A 25,096-nucleotide genomic window follows, 5' to 3' on the forward strand; every position below is an offset into this window, starting at 1 on the left:
CACACTGAATAGTCCTCCTCTTTCCCTCACTCCCTCTGTGAGCTGAACACTGGGCTTTTATTACGAGGACCAGACGCTCTCATAAATGACTGACTGTGTGACTGTCTGACTGTGTGCGAGTGTGAGATATATAGCTGGCTTCATCCATAACTAGAACTGGCAGACACACAAGGCAGTGTGTGATGGCAAGGTTGAGACAGAGATAGTTATAGATGGAGAGGTACCAGCATGAGGGTGATCGTCCTCATGAGGACGATAAATTGCTAACTTGTGATAGTTTGTCTTCTTTATGACGTCAGTGAAATGTATGAATGCCATTAACTTGATTGGATGGAGCGAGCAGTGGTGCAGCAGGCAGGTCTTGCATGGTTTGTCCCTCTGCAGATCAGCCAGGACTTCTCCTGGACCGCTGCTTTTAAAATGTTGTCTGTGTGTGGATAAGGACACACAGTTGGTGCCCATTAGCTTCCACTGTAGCTGTTCATCGTTCATAGTAAATCATTTTATTTTCCATTTTGTTTTGGTGACATGGAACAAAAATCAACACTAAAACATAAAAATGCACCAGTCAGACAAAACCAAATGTCAGCTATGACAGATCAGCAGAGTCAGAAGTTCTCACTGTGGATAGAAACATTATTTTTAAAGATAATGATTGACCTCCCATGGTTTCTGACAAAATAGTGTCATCAAAAGGTCCATTAAGTAGCTATTCTTGAGTTTTCAACCATATCACATGATCTTCATTGATAGAGACATGGATTAGTAGATGTTCAAATTTTCTCTTGGTTTTAAAGGTTCTCAATCTGACATGCAGAACATTAATATAGGAACATTAATAAGTATCTGTGTAAAGATACAGTGGAGTAACGGCGACTTGAGCAGAAAATGAAGTCACGCTCCGTCTGTGTGTTTTGTAACCTGAGTCCCTGTCCTTTGCTTTGGTCGATGGGACAGTCTGCATGCATGTTAGTGTATGTGAGTCCATGAATCGTTCAGCAAAGTGAAACTGAGCTGGAAAACAAGGCAGAACTGCTGCCCAGCGACAGACTCAGCTAAGCTACTGAGCTAACATAGAAGCACAAAAGCTACTAAGAGGTCGTCAGTCAGTGGTTGTATACAGAACGAATGACAGACCCGGCTGAAGGAGGGAGGGAGAGGCACATTTACTCTGGTCTGAGATACTGAGATATCATATAGAGAACCTTTAATGAGCATCAATAATGTAAAGCCAACATGAATGAGAGAGCCTTAGAGAAGTGGAAATTTAAACACTCACAACTCCATGACAAGTGGGTAAACTCTATTTTGCTTAAATATGCCAAATGAAATTCTGTTCAAAACAATGAACTGAAACTTCAGATCAAGTTTGCTCTTATAATTTAGACATCAAATACTTTGTCTGAAGGAAACATGGATTCATGATCAATAAACTCATCACATCCTCTAACCTTATATTATTGACTCATATGAAGTCCTCATAATTGAACGTCCCTATCACTGGAGCAGTCAGAGTGCTAAAGAGCAGCTTTCAGCACCAACAGTCTCTGTGTCAGACAAACTAACAACTGTCTGCTTCATATAAATGTCTAAATAAACTTTGAGCCAGATTTCTGTTGAGCCTGTATGATCCCAAGATAATGTCCTGCCTTCTTTACAAAGAGAGTTGACCTGTTAACATGGTTAATGGGACTTGAACTTCCCATGTGTGTGTTTACCGGTACAAGAACTGCAACCTCTCATGCTTCACTATTGCTCTCAACAATGTTTTCCCTCCAAACACTGCCTTCCCTCCATCCTTTATCTCTCTCTTTTTACATCTCCCCCCAACACACCCACTCTTTATGTTCTTTATCTGTGTCTTCCTCATGTCTTTGCTTTTGAGTCCAAAGAGCCTGGGGTTTTATTCCATTTTCTCTTCCCCCACTCCTCCTTTTTCTCCTCCATCTGTCTCTTTGGGAGCTTTCCATTTAACCAATCAGAGCCAGCTTCTTGTTTCTGTGTATCAAAACTACCTTGGACTAAACATAGTATAAGGCATTAATCAACAGAGGGAACTTGGGAGATTCAGCAGATTATAATATACATCTTATATGTCATTTTTATAAATAGCTCAGCAGCACAGTCATCGTATACATATGGATTATATGTGTTCCCAGTGGGAGACCTAAAAATATACAAATAGTACAGTAACATGGAAAAATCAGTTTGTCTATCATCAATCTTTTGTTGCAGTATAAGCTTCTTTTTCTGTCTGTATACAATGAAGAAGACTTAACAGGGAGCTTGAGTGTTTTAGCTCTTAGTTTACTGTAATAGAGGAGTGCAGAAACCAGAAAATATTTATATTTGGGTCACTAGGATCAGAAAATGATTAAAAAAGTAAGTAAAAAAATGACTTAAACCAATTAATTGATCACCAAAACCGTTGGTGGTTACTAAATACATACTAAATAAAATATCAAATGCTAGATTTATTGTTAGAGACAGACACACACATACAACGGTATCTCAGAGATGGTCCTAATGATGATCCCTCTGTAGATGTCCCAGACCGACCAGTCAGATGCCTCCTGATCTAAACACAGGAAGAAGCATCTTTTTAGTTGTGTGTAAACAGGAAAGGTGGGGACCCAGGGAACGTGGAGCCAAGATGCAGAGATCCAGCAAGAAACAACATTGAGCGTTATTAGCCTACATCAGTCTGTCCGTCCAATCAAATGTAGTTGTGCGCCTCTTCAGTTATTATCAGATTGTTCTAACTAAAAAAAAAGCTGAATAGCAGAAATAAGATTTCGCAGAATTCCCTCAGCATTGCAGAAAATTTCATATTCTCTCTGGAGATAATGAAAAGGTTTCTGCTGAATAATCATGAAGTGATTGTGGATGTATTTTCCAAAGTAGCTGCACCACTGACGGTTTGCATTCATGTTGTGACTCTTCAAAACTTTATCCCGAGTTAATTTGACAGCTGGATGGATGCACACAGTAGCTCGAGACAGCGAGAAACATGGAGTGCCACAAGTAGGGGGGAGGGACAGAAACTGAAAGGGAGTAAACTAGAGAGAGAGAGAGAGAGAGAAGAGGAAATACCACATAAACAGCAGACCAAACTGTTATTTCAATGATGATGATGATGATGATGATGGCTCTTGTGAAAACCATTTGATCTCTCAATGGGAAAACTAGAAAAAAAATATACCATGTAATTTAAACCTGCAGTAACCTGTTGTGGAGTTGTTATTTATGATTTTAAGACACATGCTGAGGAGCTGTATTCCCTGATTCCACCGCAAAAGTGATCCTGTAAATGCAATGACACCTCACTCCTGGTGATTAACGATTAATGGATTAGATATCAACTCTCAACAGCTGGAGTTAATCTGCAACTAATTTGATAATTGATTAATTGGGTTGTGTCATTTTTTAAAGAAAAAAAAAGCGTAATTCTTCACTCTTCTACGACAATAAACTAAATATCTTGGATCTTATATCTCATATCTTTGGGTTGTGGACAAGCCGAGGCATTTGATGATGTCAGCGTAGGCTTTGGGAAACAGTGATTGATGTTTTTCATTTTATAGATCAAACAACCAATCAAATAATCAAGGCAATAACGACAGATTAATCAACAATGACAGTAACTGTTAGTCACACATGGGGATTAGTGTACAGTATTTAATTCACAGAAAATAATGTGATACATTAATTACTGTGAGGATGCTATAAAATAATTATTTTGGATTCAAATCTTTGCAAATGGAGCAGCAAAAGAAACTCCTATATTGTTTTCTAGTAGCGTTCTAGTTTAGTTTTACACCTGCTTGCTATTATGCTGAGCACATTTTAATTGGACAAATACTGCTGCAGTCTTCTGTTAACATAATTTAAATTGAGCTGCTTCCTCTAATCTTTAAGGCTTCTTTTGTTATTTCTCGTCCTGCACATTCTCAGATTAAACGATGCTGGACGTCAGCCGTGGGTCAGTTGTGTCATCTAAGGATCTTCTTAGAGGTTCAGTGCTTCCTTTAGCTCTCTCATCTTCATACAGTTGACGGAGGATTTGGGGGGGATGAGGATTATAATATCCACTTGTGTGTGCTTACATGCACGTGTGAGCGAGATGATGAGGACTCTGAGTCATAATGCTAAAAGGTTATTTGTCTTCACCCCACTGAACTCATAGGACAAGCAGCTTACAGAGTTGTCCGGTGCTGCTGATTGTTCCTCGCCATCTGAGGCTTGATTGTTACAGCAACAGAAAGACCTGGTTTTGAACTCACGCATCATCTCCACCACACACACACACACACACACAAACCATTCAAGAGTAAGGGAAAAACAACTTTCTATCCACGTGTAAAATCTAGGAAATCCAAAGAAAATCCAACCACAGCTGAAATACTTTTGAACAATGCCCTTTGTCTTTTGTTGGTCTAAAAACTTCTCCACTTTAATGCCGATTAAGAGATTATTTTTATGGCATGTCAGCGTTTTTAGACACTGGAGAGAAATAGTGACAGTGAGAGTAGATGACCTGTCCAACAATCCTGAGCTGAATCTTTGCTCGAGAATATACAGTCAAACTGGTGGCTGTGGATCAAAGTAGAGTACAGATAATACTGAATGTCTTATATAGTATTGTGAGGTAGATTGATGCATTAGCTAATTTATATTCACAGTCCCAGATGGCCAAAAACCTTGAATACAATTGTAAACATACAGTATAGATATATAAATAGAGCTTTGACAAATCTTTATACACAATATAGAGAAAGAAACTGCATGATCTGAACAAGTCCCTTTTTAAACTAAAGCAGTCAGCACACTAATATTAGTGGGGAGTAAGTTCTGAGTAATGAAGGAGGAGCTTACGTCTGTTACTGAAGTAAAAGTAGCACTTACCACTATATCACTAGCAATGCTTTAAGGTTAAAGCCTGATATCTTCAACTTTAGGGAGTTTAATTTGTTTTTGTTAAGATCGGTTGAAGGATTGCATGTTTCTCCTCTGTAAATTTCCATTTAATCATTTGGCAGACGCTTTTATCCAAAGTGACATTCAGATTTTGTTCATTTCAGCCCAGTAGTAGATTGACCTTCATCAAGCAAAATATGGCTGTGTGTTTATAGTGTCTGAAGTTTTTTAGATTTTTACCAGGTAACTAAAATGTAGTGGGCAACACTTTACTTTAACCTTCTCTTTTTAGCATTAATGAGGAATATTTGTATACATTAAATAAGTGGTTCATAACACACTTCAGTATATATTTCACCCCTAGTAGACCGAGGCTCAATGTCACTGGAGACATTTAACTTTCACTATAGTAATTTACTTATGAAGGTTTCTGACTTAATGGCTCAATCAGGAAGCTTTAAACTTATTTAACTTGGAAGTACTGAGAGAAGAAGAGGAGGAGAAGCGAGAGAGGAAGGGAAATAACGGTGTTGGAAAGGACAGAAGGGTCAGTACAGCCCTCTGCACTGTTACTGCCGTGTTGTGGTCCATATGCACAGACTGGTACAGTATGAATGCAGCTGCTCTCTCAGAATGACATCATATTGCAGGATCTTATTAAAGGCCAGCCTATAAAAAAACACTCCCATCCACCATCTCCATCGCATTCGTATTCCTCCCTCTCCCTCTCCCCCTTCACCTCTCCTCTCCCCTTCCATTCATTATTTTCTCTTCTACTCCTCTGTTCATCCTTCCTTATGTACATTTATTCCCTCCCTCCCTTCACATCTCTGGTCATCCCTCCTTCCATGCGTCCTTGTCTCCTCACTGCCATCCATCCCTCTTCTCTGCTGCACTCCTCTGTTCATCGGCCCTGTTGGCAGTGTGGCTGCATGAAAGCGTTTTATTGTGAATGTAATCACAGATGTGCCTCTAATCAATATCAAAACAACACAATACAATACAATACTGTTCCAATACAAGCCAAATAAACTGAAGTCATGACAGTTCATCCAGCCTCGGCTTAAATATGTTGTGGAACGCCTGTACAGCAGGGAAAACGTGCTACCCAGAAGCTGCACTAAGGGCTTTAACATGCTGCTTTTCACTGATGTGCCTCACTGAACAAAACAAACATGATGCAACCTTCTAAACTTTTAAAAACATCTCCTTCCTCTCTTCTGCTTCATTTAGCCTAAAAATTATGAATAATTGATAAAGAAGTGTGCAAGACAGTGAAACCCAAATTGTCGCTGATGCAGTGCCACTCAGTGTACGAAGGTATACTCTGGTGTAATGTGTAGACAGTGTTGTTGTAGAAATATAGTTTGCACTTTTTGACAACAAAATGGAAAAATGAAATACTGAAATAAATTAATGAGCAGATGATCCAAAGACCAACAGGGTACCGAAAAGCCAGTTCACTGAAGAAATTGATAGAAGAAAAGTAAAGAAAAAGAAAATGATGATTTAATTCAGATCTTCGTGTCTCTTTCATTAGTTTTTATTTATTTATTTATTTATTCAGTCAAGTATTCAAGTTGAAATAGAAAAAATATACTCTAATATGGCCAATCGACTTTTACACACAATTATATCGTACACAGAATCTCATTCCATATAGTGAAATCAATAATGTCTCAATTCTGCTTCTCCAAGTACTTCCCAGTGCTGCACTCACACACACACACACACACACACACACACACACACACACACACACACACACACAGCCATAAGACACAGGTCAGCTGCACTAGTTCATGTTTCTATTTCAAACTGCAAACAAACAAAATCAGTGCATGTGCGTGGTGATGCTGAGCCCACTGTGTGTGCTGCTCTCCTGTTTTCTGTGTGGAAGCTGTAATAGGATACACTGATTTCCTGTCATGTATGGAGACGTGGAGACTTGAGGGCAGAGGGGTCTATTATAACGACTTTAGAGAGAGAGAGAGAGAGAGAGAGAGAGAGAGAATAAACGGTATAGGGATGAAAGGATGTGCAAGGTTTCAGTTTCGCTCATAAACATATTTCCAATTTCATGTACATGGTTCAGTAATGCCCTTCCCATGTTTGTGTCTATATGTGTGTGTTAATGTCGGCACTTTTGTAGCTCACTGTAATCTCCGTCTGCCTTGAACCTCTTCATCCATGAAGGTTTGGATCAAAGCCTTCGAAGCTTTAACATTCGGCGTCCTCAGGCAGTCTCTTTTTTTAAAGGTCTCTTTACACCAAGCAGCTGATTGTAGCTGCACCAGTGATTTCCACAGGAGAAATTTCAAATGAGTGGCTACACAGCATAGCATTACCATAATATTACAAAGCACAGCACCTGCGGTAGAGCCATCTTTTGCACCACAATGTTGGGCTGTTAGAAGCACATTTTGAATTGTTTTTTCAAACTATTATTCAGGTTTTATGAAGCTGCGTTAAGAGAGGACATTTTATTGTGTTATTACTTTTCTTTTAACTCAGTATCACAGAAATAACAACATGGGCGTACCAATACCACCAAACCAACATTTGGTTTCTTGCCATCTGTCAAATTCTTCACTGCTGATTTCTGCCACCTAATGGAAAACAAGTGCGAGCCTACCTGGCTGAGCTGACGTTGATTCTCAGTGAGATTGGCAGTTCTAGCATTCGTTTCACATGACTGTAAGCAGCTTGATTCAGTGTTAAAAGGGATGGTTAGGATATTTGAAGTGGGATTGTATGAGGCACTTATCCACAGTCACTGTATCACCGACTGTAGATGCAGGTCAGCAGACCCCACTTTGGAGAAGCAGGCAGAAGTCCCGGCACACACGTGAAGCAATGTACAGCTGTGGATGGAAAAACCAGAAAAAACCATCAGAAAAACCTAACTGACATAACATGAACATCATCAAGTGTAAACTATATTTAGAGTATTTTTATAACTTAACATTGCCGTCAGTAAGCCCTTTGGCATTTGTCATTTGACCTCGCAAAATAAAGGCATTTGCTGTGCTACCACTGCTTCAATCCATGAACTTCCATGTTAGTTCAGATCCAAATTAATCATTTTAAACACCAAAGTCACACAGTAACACAAGCAAACTAACAGATAGACGCAGCAGTAGACTAGCCTGTGTTCTTCTTTAGCCTTGTGGCTGTGAACACCTTCAGTTCCACCAGAAAGGGCGGTCTGATTTCAATGTAATGTGGTGAAAATATTCTAAATACATTATACACTTAAACTGATACTGTTTTTTTTTTTGTTTTTTTTTTTAAATGGGCCTTTTTTCACGTGGCTAAAATACATTTTCTGCTGCTTTTCAGACTGTTCTGGTAATGTAACATGACACAGGATGCCATATGCACACAAAAGACCATTGATTAGCCTCTTTCTTGGCGGTTGATCGATCAGTCACTACCATGACCAATCAGAAAATCCAAATAGTATTGATACACCGAAAATGCAGCACTGTGTCAGAGGTCAAAGACTAGTAATGAATACAACACTGGGCTGGACTGTAGGGAATATAAAATAAAAATACAGTGTATATAGAAATCCATTGTACTGCTGTGACTGCACCACTTCTGTACAACTTACCAAAAAGCTTTAAAACCAGTTGTTGTTATTGTTATTATTTGTCTCTGATAGATTCTTTATTCGCAGCATCATTAACCCTGACACCACTGAAACACTGACCACAGAAGAAATGCTAATTCAGTATAAACTACTAACTACGTGTAATGAAAGGTTTCACCTGTCAGCGCTCAGGGAAAGTTCATGCAAGTGTCTGCATATGTGTGTGTGTTTATCTACGTCAGGTAAGGGTGTGTATGGCAGCAGGTCCGGGCAGGTGGGTGGGGTCAGGATGATGATGTCACATTAGGAGGCACCAGGTTAAAATCCAACAGAGGAAAATCACTGAGGACAGGGAGAGACGGTGTCTGTGTGTGTGTGTGTGTGTGAGTATGTTGTTTGAGAGAAAGTGTTTGAAAGTGCGCTGTTAAGATAAAAACCACAGTTTGTACATGTTTACTATGAAGTGTGTGTTGAGGGAAAGCAGAAAGAGGGAGCGATGCAGAGACCCAGCAGCTGTCATGTAAGTGTGTGTGTTTGGGTTGTGTGTGTGTGTGTGTGTGTTGTAAGTGTTTGCGCTGACTCTGCATCCTGCAGATCTTTCTGTCCTTCACTTTTCAGTTCATGAACGGGCTGCTGGGATTAAACTGACTGATCAATCACTTGACTCATCTGTCAGGTGTCTCAGTACGATTAACCTATTAAATCCGTCTCTCTCTGCCTGTCACCTGTCGTCATTCTCCAGCTTCGACATTTCCCATGTTATGGATGACCTTCATTCAATGTGTGTCAATGCTTTATTTTAAGTTCTGTATGACTTTTTTAAAAGAAAAACTCACGGCTGCTTGTTTAGGAAAGCTTTTATTTCTGTTATGACCACTTAAAAAAAGATTTTCCACCCCCACACCCTTAAGTCACGGTAATAGTAGTAGTTATAGTAGTAGTAATAGTAGTGGTGGTTGTAGCATTGTACTAATAAACGTATTTACTAACTATCATAGGAAAATACACAGCTGACAAAGTAAGTATGTGGAACATTAGCTTTAGCTTTGTGTAACTGAGGACTGAATCAAGTGCTGTTGCTGCTACGTGGTTTGGAGTGATTCCTAACAGAGGAGCTACATGATGGATATGTTTGTTTATATATGTAACTCTATAAGATGAATTACTAGAACTTGTTGTGTATTTAGAAACTTGGTTAGAGCCCACTGACGAATGCAGTAGCAAATGAGGAGTCACAATCAGACACAGTGGCAGTTTATAGGGGCTGGAAGCTAAACCAGTGTGTTACACCATGAAGAACAGTCACATCACCTGTTCTGGTTTGTTGTTGTGTTTTTTTTACCTTTACCTTTTCTGCCATGCACTTGCTGCTTTACCTTTTATTTCTTCAATGGTGTCTGGAGTCACAGAAACAATATTTGTCCTTGCTCTTCCTGTGGATTTGAGCTCTGACATAATAGCTGTTTGCTTTTAGGAAATAAGGAACCGTTGAACTTTTATGATTATTGTCAATTTGTCTTGAGGTTTTGAGATTCAGCCTTCAGTGTAATGTTCAACATTAGCCGTCGTCGGCCCGATGGATGACTGGATGAAGTGGATTGAGTTCTGTTTTTGTAAATCTTTTGTTGCAGTTCTCCAGAGATCAGTTCATCCTTGACTGCCCTTCAGAGAAACTTCGCAGAGAGCTGGAGGAAGAACTTAAGATGAACTGCGAAGAGCCGAGAAGTCATGCATGGTACCACGGAGCGATCCCCAGACAGGTAACACACTCACACTCACACACACTCACACATATAATCTGAGTCATGAGTCCCTCCCTTTAAAAGCCTGGTTAAAAACTTGTTGAACCAGATCACCTATTATTAGACTGGAATACTGCACACACAGTGCTTACAGAAAGATTGTAGCTGAAATAGTGGCCTCAGCAGCAGAGCCGGGGTTATAACATAAGGTCAGTGTATAAAAAGCTCTCTCTGTATAGTGCATACGTGTGTGTGTGTGTGTGTGTGTGTGTGTGTGAGAGAGAGAGATTGTGTGTTCCCCCTGAAAGCCAGCTCTGAGATGTAATCATTGTTAATAAGCTGCTTCCTTTGGCTAAGCCAAACTGCCATTATATCCTATACAAACACTTGCTTAATTAAAGTCTGTAACTGTGTAACTGAGAGAGAGAGAGAGAGAGAGAGAGAGAGAGAGAGAGAGAGAGAGAGAGAGAGAGAGAGAGAGAGAGAGAGAGGCACTAAATGTAACAAGACTGTGATGCATTAAAAGATAAAGAAACATTTTCAGCTTGTCACCTGTCAAACCCAAATGTTGTTCAGCGTTTTTTTATTAAATATTAAATCTCATGTCTGTGAATCTTGCTTTTTTAAATGTCTTAATTCAATGAGGTGAATGCTACATGATAGTTTAATAAATATGTATAACCTGATAATACAAATAATTAATCTTAGCTCAATGCCTATTAACTAGCTCTTTCTGGAGCTTTCAACCAAATCTTGTGGTGTTGCACAACAGATAGTCGTGGATAAATCTCTCTTACCTAAAGTCTCAATCTTCCGTCAGAGGATGCAGCTGAAATCTTTGTCATACTGCATATGTTTGGGCTTAAAATGAGTCAAAGAGCGTCTTCTCCAAATGGAAATTAAACTATAAAACATCACAGTAAATCTGTCGGATGATTTTGTGGCTGGATAAAACTTGTAATATGTTGAGGCTTTAAATATCTTAATGTGTAATGACAGCTGCAAACCAGCCGTCACTGAGCTCATAAAGACAGAAACAGTATAACAGCCCTCCATTATTAGATTTAATGAAATGTTTGGACTATAAACAAACACGGTGTGCTTGTGCTTGTGCTTGTGCTTGTGCGTGTGCCTGTGTGTGTGTGTGTGTGTGTGCCTGTGTGTGTGTGCAGGTTGCAGAAAACCTGGTGCAGCGTGACGGGGATTTCCTGATCCGTAATTCGCTGTCCAGTCCAGGAAGTTATGTTCTGACCTGCCAATGGCGAAATGCTGCCCAGCACTTTAAAATCAACAAGAAGGTAAGATCATGTATGAATTTATAGAAAACTGACCAACACCTGAAGGCGTATAATCTAATTTATAAAACAGATAGCTCAAATCAAACAATCTGATTGGTTCATGGCTGTGGTGTAATTATCACATACCACAGCTATGACATCTTGATTCCTTTAGTTTCACTCTGCATCAGAAAAACTAGACTCACCGACGTGTTTAGAAGCTGTGTGTCTAATATTTGCTGTTTTATTTTATGTCTAAAGATTATTGAACAAGCTGTTCTCTGGGTGAATTAATGGTTGCAAGTGCAACTGCTTTATTTTAAGGGTCACAGATCTTAAAAAAAAAAAAACACCAATTAATAACTAATACATTTCTATTTCTCCCGTTCAGGTAGTTATGTTGAATGAAGCCTACTCCAGAGTCGAGTACTGTCTAGAAAGGGAAGGATTTGACAACGTCCCTGCACTCATAAGATACTACGTCGGCAACAGAAAACCTGTCTCCCAGGTGGGTTTACTCACATTTTTACACAGAAACTGTTTTTATGGAAAACATCTTCACAATTTGATTTGTTGGTCTGTGAAATATATGCGAATCGTGTTTTATTGCTGTTGTTTTTCTTCATCTGTCTGTGCTTTGAAGGTGGTAGGAGCCATTATCTTCCAGCCCATTAACAGAGGGCTGCCGCTACGCAGCTTGGAAGAAAAGTACGGGCTGTCCAGCAGCCATCGAGAGGCGGGGCTTCTGGCGCAGGAGAGGCGGAGTCAGAAGCGCCTCAGCCTCAACATTACCAACGGACACACACACGACAACACACACACCACGCACGACAGCACACACTGCCAGGACAACGGCGTGGGCCGTGGCAGCCAGCTCAGGTGGGTCCACTCCTAGAAACCCACACAAACACACTGTTACTGCTCAGTGGCTGGAATAATGTGTGAGTTTGTTGTTTCTAGACGATCTCGTATTGAGCATGTGTAATTTGTTAGATTTGACGAATACGGTGTTAAAGACTCTCGTACTTTTTAGCTCCAATCGACTCAAGCTTATTACTGGAAGTGGGTTGTGGGCTACAGACCAAATAACACGCTGTCTGCTGTATTTAAACAATGGAGACCCACCTGTAATCAGTCACATTATCTCTCTCTGCTTCCCTTTTTCTCTGAAAGACTTGAATCAACCCTTTAAATCCCTCCCCGCTTTTAAGCTTGTAGCCTTGAGCTGTTAACATTCATCAGCCCGGCAGCAGGCTGTATATACAACATGTTCCATACGTCCTCTATAAATAAAGACGTGCGTGAGTGTTGAACGGAAAGGAACAGAAATGTGTAATTTCACGACGCATTAGAGCACACGGGGCGTAATGTATGGAGTCCATATCTGTCTGAGTAAAGAGGCAGAGCAGGAGTGAGGAAAAGATGAATATGTGGTTCAGAGCAGAACACAAGAAAGAGACAGAGAAGAAACATGAGGTGAAAGGAAGGAGAAAAGAGTTCATGTTCTGGTCTTCAGAGGACTTCCTCCTTTATTTCCTCCTCTTGAATGGTACTTTATATTCTTAGTGTGGGTTTGACTTATTTCTCCTTTATTCATGTTTATGTGGAAATCTGTTTATTGACATTAGTTGTTGACGTCCCCTTTTGTTCAGGTTGAAGGATCGCTGTGGCAGCCAGCCAGCGAGTCTCAATCAGGTCCAAGAGAGGCGACGCCCACTCAAGGCGCACCAATCAGAGAGCTACCTGCCCCTCGGTAAGGGAAACTGAGATTCATGTTGTGATCCAGACAAAAAGCGTGTGATGGAAAGGTTCTCCACACAACTACTTTAGTTTTTCTGTGCATGCTTTGAACACCCTCGCTAAGAGACTGTTCAAAGGTGGGCACTGCTTTATATGTTTCATTGCAGGCAGACAGCAGGCTTTTCGCCTCAGAGTGAGATTATTTTAAACGCTTGACTTTATACAAGGCTTGTTTGTTTGAAGCAGACTGAAGACTTTTCTCATTTCAATACAAATCAGTGGGTTTTAGTGGCATGAAAGTAGCAACAGTGTTGCCAAAGCTTTAAAAGAAATTAAGAAAGAAGCAAAATATAATTTGTCCAACCATCCCACCATCCAGCGGTGACGTCTCGGTGGCTACGTCCACTTCTTAAAACAGTCTCTATGTATTCTTCTCGGATTGCTCACCTTCTCTCATCTATTCTATCCTCTTCTACCTGTAACCACCTTTACATGTCCCCTCTGTTTTCTCTCCTCTCCTCTTTAGGATCCAAACCACAGCCTCAGCATCCTCCTGACCCTCTCCTCCAGAGCCCCAACCCCAAGTCTCCAGTGTTTCGGACAGGCAGCGAGCCGGTGCTGAGCCCCTCTGTGCCACGAAGATCTGCAGAGCTTCTGGCAGGTCAGCAGATAAAATGTTCAACAAATCTGTTTAATAACAGCCACTCAAACACAAAAACCTCTCCTGTGAGCCTGGTATTTATATTCTGCTGAGTAAACACATCACCCACCTCTTCTACGGGCTCTAGTAGCCAAAAAACATCACCTCACCATATTTGAACGGCTTTATTAGGTTAAATTTTATACAGCATTCAATTGCACAATAGCAGCCAGTACCAACAATATAGTAATAAAATATAACAATGAAGAAATAATAATAAATGCTGGGAAAAGTTACAGTAGTGTAGGTATGGAGAAAAGCCTTGTTGCTCCTGTTTTATTATTATATTAAGTACCAACAGTCATGCATGTGAAAAAATAAATGTAACTTTGGTTCCAAGAACCGGCACTCAGGTATATCTGATGAACATGTCGTGCTCTTGTGTCTCCAGGCCAGGCCATCCGGGGCTCAGACAGCCAGCTGTGTCCTAAACCGCCTCCCAAACCCAGCAAGGTGCCGCTGGCCCGACTGCCTCGCTCCCCCTGCCTCCAGCCACTGGTCCCCCCCTCCGGCTCCTCCGCCCTCACAGACTCCTCCTCCTCCAGGCCAACTGCACCTCCCCTGGACTCCACATGTGTGGAAACTCACGGCTCTACGCGGAGGAGTGGAGGTAACTTCATGCTCCATGAAAAGCGTCCACATTAACTGTTATAATAAGGAAATATGAATACTTTTCTACGACAGACAGATAAATAACTCATCACACAATTCGTTTTAAGATGTAACTACTTTAAATAGCAGTACTCAGCCCAATTAAGTTGTCTTTTCTATTTGTTCTGTCACAGTTGTTCTGGGTGCTCATATTCTACCTTAATAACTGTATTATTATTATTACTATTAGTGCCTCACAAACAAGGAAACAATCAAATATCTCACATAAAAACACTGTAAGCAAATAGTAATAACAAATAAAAAAGCTAGAACGCTATAATAACGTATATAAAACATAAAACAATGGGTTAAAGAAACATAAAAAAGCAGATAAATAATTAAGAAAAGGTCAAAGGGAGATGATTTACTGAAGTAAGCTGCTCCAAAGATCTTTAAAGATCCCAATAAATAACAGTAAAGGCAACTATTAAAAGGGACATATTACCCAAAATGCACTTTTTAATGTCTTGTCCCATGTGTGGGGCCTTAAAGAGACAGGAGCTAAGACGAGCGTGAAAACAGCAGTTTGCAGCATTCACAGTAAGAGAAAACCCCTAAATGCAAGTGTGAACTTGAACATGAGCAGAATGTCTGTGACTTTCAGTGATCAGTGATTGTCGTCCCACAGGCCCTCCCGTACCTCCAGTCAAACCCCTGAAGTTCCAGCATCAGCTCCTGCCCGCAGACTCTCACAGCTCCTGCAGCTCTGTGGTCTCACCCGCCGAACCGGTTCAGTATCCAGACTCCGACGCAAAATCAGGACGGACTGAGCGGCTGCAGCCGAGCCCCGCGGACCTGAGGTCCTGCAGCCCGCTGAAGTGGGACGAGTCAAATTCGCCAAACCCCATCACGGACAACGCCTTCGGTCTCCAGCCGCCGTCCTGCAGCTACGTGGAGAGACTGAGGAGAGAGGGGGAGGGAGGGAGAGAGGAGGAGGAGAAGGAGGTGGGAGGGAGGAGAGGGCTGGACAGAAGCTCCTACCATCACGCCATCGCTGCCTTAGAAAACACCAGCGAGGAAGAGGAGGAGGAGGAGGAAGAGAGGAGGAGGAGGGGGAAAGAGAGGAACAGTTTCCAGCGTCCGGTCGTGGAGACGGAGTCGACGTTCCGGCCGGCAGAGTTCGGATCCCGACTTCTTCCGGCTGAAAACAAACCGCTGGAGATGGCGGTCCTGAAGAGGGCGAAGGAGCTGCTGCTCAGCCACGATCACCAAAGCATCGCCAGACACCTGCTGGTGGCCGACTGCCAGGTACACACACACACACACACACACACACACACAGGACATCACATCACTATTATCTAATGTGGGTTTAACTTCTCTATATTCTCAAATGCAGTCAAACATATTTACTACTAACTACTCTACTCCTGGAGCTCATCATAAAGAAAACAACTTTCTCAAAATAATGATAATAATAATAATAATAATAAGTATCCTCAAATAACGACTTCAGAGATTACGTCATTATTTCTAGAGTTTGTTATTATAATAACTTAGCAGATCTTTTGTTTTTCATCACATTGGCAGAAATGAGCTTCCATACATTTCTAGCAGCAAACACCTGCAGCATATTAAAAAAATGTATATTATATTATTCTGAACATTAAACAACTCAATTATAGTATATCAATAATATAGCTACAGATATTGAAGGATGTACCCTGAACAAGTCAAATCTTAAATTTGTTTTTCCAGTGACTCACATTTCACAGTAGATAAATAAACCCGTCAGCGCTCTCTAGTGGACAGACTGTAGATATAACACTAATTTTCTCTACTGTGATCCGCCGTGTTCGGCTGCAATGACTGCAGAGTGGAGCGTTCAACAAAGCGGCGTAATAGTTATTAATAATGCTGTGTTTGTTTGGTAGTGAAGGAGTAATAATGGGTTTCCTTCCTCATAATAAACCAGTAAATCCTCAGTTTTATCCTTTGATGCTCATAAGTTGATGCATTTTGGTCATTTTCCCACAAGTTTTGAAGAAAGTTCGTCAGAGCCGTTCTCCTCAGTTAAAGAGCTAAAAACCAGTGTGATGATGAAACAGGATAAAATCAACGCAACAAAAGTTGGTTTAACTGTACGAGTTTTTTCTGACTGACACATAAAGCTTTAATAAATGATTTATTAATCATTAAAAAAACCTGAAGTCGGAACAAAAATCATCCCCTGGCTCTGAGAAGATTACACCAGACAGGCACACACACACACACACACACACACACACACACACACACACACACACTAGGTGGACAGAATCAGAGAGGAGGAAGTTAAATCAACTAGACGTGATCTGTGTTTTCCCTCCAGGTAGCGAGGATACTCAGAGTGACCCCCGAGCTCAAAGGTCAGATGGGCGTGTCCTCTGGTCTGGAGCTGGTGACGCTGCCGCACGGTCAACAGCTGAGGCTGGACCTGATGGAGAGGTACACACACACACACACACACACACACACACACACACACACACACACACGCTTCAAGCTCACAGTTAACATATAAAGGAACAGTTCAACATTTGCTCTCTTGCCAACAGTTCGGTGGGAAGATTGATGTCGGTCTTATTTCTGATAAGAACATTGATTCAGGAGCTGTTCATCTTTAATGGCTGTTTTCCTAACCCTTGTTACCATGGTTACCAAACAGTTACGGTAGAATAATACGGACCCAGACCTCTAAAAGGTCTTTATTTTAAATCAGTTAAGGTCACAGGGATCAGATTAGAAAACTGAGCGAGTGAAACAACACACACACACACACACACACACACGTACGTTGTAACATTTGGCGTCGGCTGGTGCAGATAATCTGCCTCTCTTCCGTTTCCCAGGCACCACACCATGGCGATAGGCGTTGCCGTGGATATTCTGGGATGTACGGGCAGCGTGGACGAGCGGGCGTCCACCTTAAATCGCATCATCTTGGTCGCGGTGGAGCTGAAGGACGCGGTGGGCGACCTGTTCGCCTTCACGGCCCTGATGAAGGCTCTGGAGCTGCCGCAGGTAACACACACACACACACACACACACACACACACACACAGACACACACAAACTTCCTACAGCCACACTTGTGAAATAAAAGTGTAAAAAACAAATATTTGTTCACCATAACCTGCCAGAAATGTATCATTTTTAGTTTCTTTCCTCGCTTCTTTACATTTTCTGCATGAAATCTTGACCATTAAGTCGATCAGAAAAAAAGTTTTTGACCTGATGTCATTCTCTGGTGACGTTAACCAGCTGACAGACACTCAGAGGTGACGTCTGTTGTTTTCTGTGCAGATCAGCCGTTTGGAGGAAACATGGACGACTTTACGAAGGAACTACACACAGACGGCCATCAGCTACGAGAAAATACTCAAACCTTTCTACAAGAATCTGTACGAGGGAACCGGTACTGAAAACACACACACACACACACACACACACACACACACACACACACACACACACACACACACACACACACACACACACACACACACACACACACACACACACACACACACACACACACACACACACACACACACACACACAAACACACTTAAATTCAGTTCCACTCACAATTATTCAACCCCCACTGCAAATTTGGTGTACTGGCTAAATTTGTGCTTGACACAACGACTGATTTGCAAATGAGTGCTCTTATGAAGGATTCTGTTCAGGAGTCATTAAAAGGGGCTTTTTGTGAGAAACCACCAGTAATATTAGTTGTGTTGAGATATTTCAGTTAAATTAACACCAGAGATTTATGTGTATTTTGGTCAGAATAAGTGTAACAACAAAGAACAAACCCGCTCTGATACACAAACATACCTGTAACCTTATTTCTTTATACTTTCTTTTATAGTTTTTACATTTAACAACACAAACCAGGTGGATTTAAAAATAAAAAAATTAGTTAATGGGTTTTCTTCCCGAATAAAAAGTGAGTTTATGAACTAAAATGTTGGTAAATGTGTCACAGACGTAGAAATTAGATTCTTTAAGACGAGTCGCTTAAATCAGCATCAACAGTGTATTGATTAGTAATGATTAGAATATCAAAGATCACTAAGAAGGTTTTTAAACAGACTTTTCTGTGTTAATTTAATCACACTGACCTCCTCCTCCAGCTGCGTCTCCTCCGGTGCTCTGCGTCCCGCTCCTGCTGCCCCTCCTCACTTTGATGGAGCGCCCGTCAACCACACCTGAGGGGGCGGAGCTCTGGGAGACCAGCGACCAGGGCTGCGACATCATGCTGCGCCACCTGGAGGCCGCACGCGACGTTGCACACAGCGCTCAGAGCTACACGGCCAACGCGGAGAGGATCGCACAAGGTGTGAAAAACAAAAAAACGCTGTCGCCGTCGTTTGTCTTTGTCAATAAAGTTTTTCAGCATCATAAAGTCGCCGTCTGTTTGCGTCTGCAGAGTTCCAGTGTGACGAAGACCTGCTGGAGGTGTTTAAGACGGACTTTCAGCTGCGGCTGCTGTGGGGAAGCCGGGGAGCCTCGGTCAACCAATCAGACCGCTACAACAAGTTCAACCTCATTCTCACTGCGTTGTCACGGAAACTGGAGCCCCCACCCAAGACACAAACCCTGATCTGACGTCTGATGAGCAGCGGCTCGCACACAGACGCTCTGGACTTCAGAAACCTGCGACGAGGCAGAAAGTTATAAAGAGATCAGAGACAAACCAAACAGGAAGTGGACAAACGTCACACTCCTGCGGCCGACTTTGCTCTTCTTAGTCATTTAATGCTTCACGTCGGTTAAAAGAGTCTTTTTTTCCGAGGATTCATGTAAACCTGCAACATCAGCTGCAGTTTCCAGGAAGCGTTCGTCCTCGACATCAGACTCACGACTGGAGGACATCACATGAAAAAACACACAAACACAACAGCAGGACTTAGAGCCTGTGCCATCGTATACAAATACAGATTTTGTATTATTACTACTATCATTATTACATTTTACTCACTTATTTCCGTGGCTGAGATCTGGAGATGCACTCAGGTCACAAAGTTCCCCAGAAGACGGTGAAATGAACCAGCTGGTCTGAACGGAGCGGAGGAGGCTCAAAGGGACCCGGACTGTACTTTAGTTTAGACACTTTCTGCTGAACGGACACTTTACGTTTGTTTTATTGTGTTTCAACATTCCAGCTAATCAAGAAAATATTTCTCCAAGACTAAAGGAGAAGAAACGTCTTAGAGATTTCAAAGAGCAGGACGTCAGTGGATGTCGTCTTCATAGAGACGATACGTCTGTTTAACAGCTGCAGTGAGTGTTTGCTGGCTGCATTTATCTCTGTGACCTCTGACACAAACAACCTGATCACTTTCCTGCTTGTTTAACAAGCAAAAGAATAAATATAAATACAGAAAATATATAGAAATGGATTAAATATTAATCATTGGATGACAGATGTACAGTAATTTTTTTTTTTTACTGTATTTACATTAGAGCAGAAAATCTGATTTGTACTTTGTGTGTAAATGTAGCTACAAATCTCTTTTTCTTTCTCCAGGGATGAAAATATTTTTGTTTGTGCGTAAACCTGAATGATGTACGTTAACATGTGAGAGACTTAAGTTGTACATATCTGAAATATTAGCATGTTAATAACAGACTGTACATATTTTCTGTAGAAAATCAACTGAAAGAAAGATGATTTTAATGTTTATATTATTATTATGAGCTACTGTGGTAAGATTTAATAAATACGATGTGCAGTAATACACTGAATATCCAACTATGAATTCACGATTCAGTTTAAGACTTAAAGACGAAGTTTGTGTCACATGATTAATGCACGAGATTACAGCACTTATCGTGTCCGACGGCATTTTAAAGATGATTTCACATGATCAAACTAAAGGTTAAAGTCAGAGCTGAATTTAAATCATTTTCCTCAAAAGAAAACAAATCCACTTTTCATTGCTGCTTATTTTATTAGAACAATATCTTGGAAGAAGGAGAGAGAAAAAAAAAAAAGCATTTTGTTCACAAAGTGTCTGACAACATTCAAAGTAAAAAGATGTGCACAACAATATGGAGAGAGACGTACTGCCATTGGTTATTACAACATATACAACATGGTAAAAACACATTTACATGGATGTTAATGTCCTGCAAAGTCACCTGGTACCTGCTGCTGTTTTTATTCACTGTTAGTGGATGCTGAGAGATTAACAAGAAAAAAACAAAAAAAAAAGGCTTTCATGGTGAGTTTAACATCTGGAGACGCTCTGTACACGGCAGTCAGAAGTTTCCACAGGACGAACACGATGATCAGAGTTTTAAAAAAAAAAAGAAGAGAAGCGATGATGACGTCTGGTTTTTAAACAGCACCGCTGCAGCTCAGCAGGTTTCTGCAACTTTCTCATATTTAGCATCTCAAAGCTGATTTGTTATTAAGTATTTTTTTGCATAATATTCAGAGTTACAGCACAGTGGCTCTTATGGTAGACAGTATATCTATGGTAAAAAATTAAACATTAACAGGACTTTTGGTACGTTTTGCTCATTTCAAAGCTGCTTTGTTACAAATGACTTCCTGTATTTATTTTATTTTTAAATTAAAGGGACAGTACACTCCAAACAGGGCCATTGGCTGACCTAAAGGAGAATATTTTGTTGAAGAAAATTAAAAATTTGGAGTGTGCCGTCTGTTTTAAGTTAGTAAAAACGCCGTTGTGGATCCTCACAGCAATATTAATGCTAATTTGACTGCGTTTACATTCATGTGGAGCTTCATGTCTGTAGCCGCAAGCAGGGTTTAGTGCTAAAACTCTTATCTTTTTACTTTTTGAATACAAATACTGGTTCCAGCATCTCAAAGAAGAGGATTTCTGTTTAATGTAACTAAATCTCTTTGGGTTTGTTTAAAAAAAAAATACCACTGGAAGACAAACTCGTGCCTTAAAACTTCAGACGGGCATTATTCACTAGTTTTTTACATTTCATAGACTAGAATCAAATGTCGCAGCCCTAATTGCTTTAAAACAGAAGTAGAATTTAATCTAAAACACTTGACCGCACACATCGTATATCATAGTTTAGTTTTCAAAAAGAAAAATGAAGGAATCACAAGCAGGTTAGGTGTAGCTATAACATCCAATATGTGCTCCAAACACAAAAGCATCGATCAGTTAGTGTACAGTTTTACGAGATGTAATCTTAAAAAGCAAAAACCATCTTAAGAAACTTTCATTTGCACCATTTTGCATCCCCAAATTAAACCCAATCAGCACAGACGGAATCTGAAGAGAACAGTTGGACATTTTGGGAAATTTTCACCCCACAAAAATTCACTTTCTTGCAGAGAGTTAACGGAGAAGATTGATACCGCTCTCATGTCTGCACGGTAAATACAAAGACATACAGCCAGTTAGCTTAGCTTAGCATAAAGACTGGAAACAAAGGGAAACGGCTAGCCTGGCTCTGTCTGTAAGAAGCAAAATCTTTATTTTTTATTTTTTTTTTTTTATCCGCGTAAAGTGTAAAAACATCAAGTTGTGGGAAGCGAATTTTCCCACAATGTCGAACTATTTCTCTGCCATGTGCGAGAGGAGAGGAAAAACCGTGTTTCTGAGCAGTTCAAGTAACAACACCCACAGCATCATTCTGTACATTTCACAGCTTCGTCGAAGAAACACAGATTTACAGCCACGGCGCTGCCACCCGCTGTTCGGACAAGAGCGCCATCATTAGCGGCTTCTTTTGTCTTTAAATAGCATCAAAAGGAAGTCGAACTTTGCTGCAGACTTGTAGTTTTGTTAGTCTATTGAACAGTGGATGGTTAAAAAAAAAAACAAAACCAAAACAAAAGAACAAAAAAATCACCAGAAAGATGAATGAATCTAAAAAAATCATGCAACACAAGTGGGTCGTCGCTCGGCAAGTTAGAAAAAGAGTATAAAAACCATCAGGAAGAGAGAAAAAGTGGAGCGGCTTTTGTTTCTCGCTGCGACACAGTGGTCATTCATAAAGTTCACACCTCTCAGCAGACAAAACAAACAAACTACATTCATTCACTCACTCACTCATTCATTTCTTCAGAATCAAATGCTGTAGTACTTTCAGGGCAAAGTGCATCAGTTCAATTCAAACCTTGTTGTCATGGGGAGTGTCAATCACACCAAAAAACAATCACCACGGAAACACATTCAGCATGACATAAAAGATGTTAATATGTACAAATCATTCAATGGTAAAAACTAACGCCACGCATGTAACACGGGCTCGTGAACACACGTTTACACGTGAGCGAGTACGGAAAGCCGAACATGCAAAACTCACAGGCGTGTTTTTTGGCCCGTTCGGCTTTCCGTAAACGTCGCTGATACATGCGTGCGTGTCGTCACATTCACAAATACAACTGATTAAATGAGAAACTTTTCATGAAGATGCAGTAGAGAGTCCCCCCCACCCCCCCCCAAAAAAAGAGCTGAGCCCAGGTGGCTGATGGGAGATGTAGTCAGGCGGAAGAACAGAGACACATCCAGATGTGTGTGGGGGAAAAAACAAAATCCCTCCACAGTAAAACGACGTGGAGTTTTAAGGCAGAGTCTGGCTGCAGAGACACCGGAGCTCCTCTTGATGTTTTTTTTTTTGTTTTTTTGTGGTGTTTTATGGGTAAACGTGGCTCCGTCCCGCTCGAGCTGAGCTGTGGTTTGGTGAGTGAAGGCTCCCATCTGCTGGTCGACTGGTGGAATTACAACCCCGGACGAAAAAGGAGAGGAAAGGAGGGAGGAGAAAGAGTGGTAGGGAGGTCCTGTATTCACTTTATACTCCGGCTGTCTGCCTAATGAGTCGCTCTGATTTTACCCAGCTGCTAGTTTGGGAAACATTAAAGGGACAGTTCACCCCAAAAATCAAACATACACAGTTTTCCTCTTAACTGGAGTGCTATTTATCCATCTGGATATTCTTTTTGTGTGAGTTTTGGAGGCATTGGAAATTATTAATATCGGACGAGAGCCTCTTGACCACAAGTGGACGTGTGGTGAGCTGCTAGGCGGACACAGGTCAGTAGAAAATAGCTTCTACATGAAACTGCTCACAACAAAGTCTGTGGATTATCCTGAGTGACCTGGTCGTGATGTGTAGAAAAGAGAAGTCGGACATCTTTGTGGTCAATATCTCCAAAACTCAGTAACTCACAACAAAACAATCTGGACGGATAAACAGCACTACAGCCAAGAGTTAATGTTTGTTCTTTGGATTTGGGGTGGACTGTCCCTTTAAACACACAAAAACAAATTATTCTCATGCTGGACTTCCATTAAAAATGGCATTCAACATACAACTCAGCCAAAGTTGCAAACACACACACACACACACACAGTTACACAGTTGCAGTTAAAGTCGCACTCGATCATGTTTGGGACACGTTAAGGACACGTTAAGGACACGTTAAGGACATGCGACTGAATGAGGGTGAAGGCAGGCATGAGGAGCAGAGTGGCTCAGGCAGGCAGACATCACCAACAGAGCACGGACGACGATGACGATGATGATGATTATAGCAGTGCAGCACTGACATTGTTAGTGACAGCAGGAACAACTGACCCTGACGTTCTGAGTGGGAAAGCTTTTCTCTCACGAGGAGCTTTGACCAAAAGTCTGGAGGAAAGGTGGCAGTCAGGGAACTCAAGGGCCCATTTCTGACCTTGAAAATAGCAGTTTGACCAAAATAAAGCTCATCACAAAGTTCACTTACTTGGTGTTTCCAGACTTTTAGCCACAAGTTGCTCGGCTGCCACCAGAGTTCATATCAGGGGGAATTTGTAATGAGAGATTCTTGTCAAAATGCTATTTTCTGAAGGCAGGAAGGCTCACAAAAGAAGCCACTGCAAAAGGTTTAGAGAAACGTTTCCTCCAACGCTTCGATCAGCAGCTTCACTGGAGACCAATTCAATTGGTGAAAGGCAAAGTATCCTGTTAAAAGTGCAGAGCAGACGGTGGAGCAGTGAGGCGGGGAGATAAACTCAGATCAAATCAGAGAGGAAAACCTGCTGCAGCGCTGCTTCCGACAGTTTTTACCCTCAGCCGCACATCTGATAAGTGAGGCCACAGCAGCTTCTCTCTGTTTTAACTTCTGGCAGCAGAGCATCAGCAGGTTTCCCCCCCGATGTGACGCCCCTGAAAGAGGCTGTTGAGGACGTGTCGCCATCTTTAACACCTTCACAGACCAGGAAGCGTCAACATGCTGCCTGTTTATTTCACTAACAGTCTGCCAGCAGTTTCTTCTTCCCGCCCTCCAGCAGAGGGGAACGACTGCTGCTTCCTCAGGTCTTATCATGTCTGACGGCAGCAGAGAGACGATGGTACGACTATAGAGCTGCAACGACTAATCGATTAGTTGTCAACAATTAAACCTCTACTATTTTGATAATTAGTTAATTAGTTCAAAAGTCCAAATCATCAGATTTCTGCTTCTGAAATGTGAATATTTTCTGGTTTCTTTCGTCCTCTATGA

General features: G+C 41.2%; 1 protein-coding gene across 1 annotated transcript in view; it reads left to right on the forward strand.

Annotated features, from left to right (window-relative positions):
• bcar3 (BCAR3 adaptor protein, NSP family member) overlaps positions 1 to 20,337 on the forward strand; it is a 55,382-nt gene extending 35,045 nt beyond the window's left edge. Inside the window, exons 5-17 of the mRNA XM_070832146.1 lie at positions 10,144 to 10,272; positions 11,427 to 11,552; positions 11,923 to 12,039; positions 12,175 to 12,410; positions 13,184 to 13,284; positions 13,798 to 13,932; positions 14,363 to 14,581; positions 15,251 to 15,870; positions 16,934 to 17,049; positions 17,454 to 17,625; positions 17,908 to 18,019; positions 18,744 to 18,947; positions 19,040 to 20,337. Of these exons, the coding sequence (XP_070688247.1) occupies positions 10,144 to 10,272; positions 11,427 to 11,552; positions 11,923 to 12,039; positions 12,175 to 12,410; positions 13,184 to 13,284; positions 13,798 to 13,932; positions 14,363 to 14,581; positions 15,251 to 15,870; positions 16,934 to 17,049; positions 17,454 to 17,625; positions 17,908 to 18,019; positions 18,744 to 18,947; positions 19,040 to 19,218 (2,466 nt within the window). The 3' untranslated portion in view covers positions 19,219 to 20,337. The remainder of the gene's footprint in view (positions 1 to 10,143; positions 10,273 to 11,426; positions 11,553 to 11,922; positions 12,040 to 12,174; positions 12,411 to 13,183; positions 13,285 to 13,797; positions 13,933 to 14,362; positions 14,582 to 15,250; positions 15,871 to 16,933; positions 17,050 to 17,453; positions 17,626 to 17,907; positions 18,020 to 18,743; positions 18,948 to 19,039) is intronic.
• Positions 20,338 to 25,096: the final 4,759 nt, after the last annotated feature.

This window comes from Pempheris klunzingeri, chromosome 6, assembly GCF_042242105.1.
Source record: "Pempheris klunzingeri isolate RE-2024b chromosome 6, fPemKlu1.hap1, whole genome shotgun sequence".
Lineage (NCBI taxonomy): Eukaryota > Metazoa > Chordata > Actinopteri > Acropomatiformes > Pempheridae > Pempheris > Pempheris klunzingeri.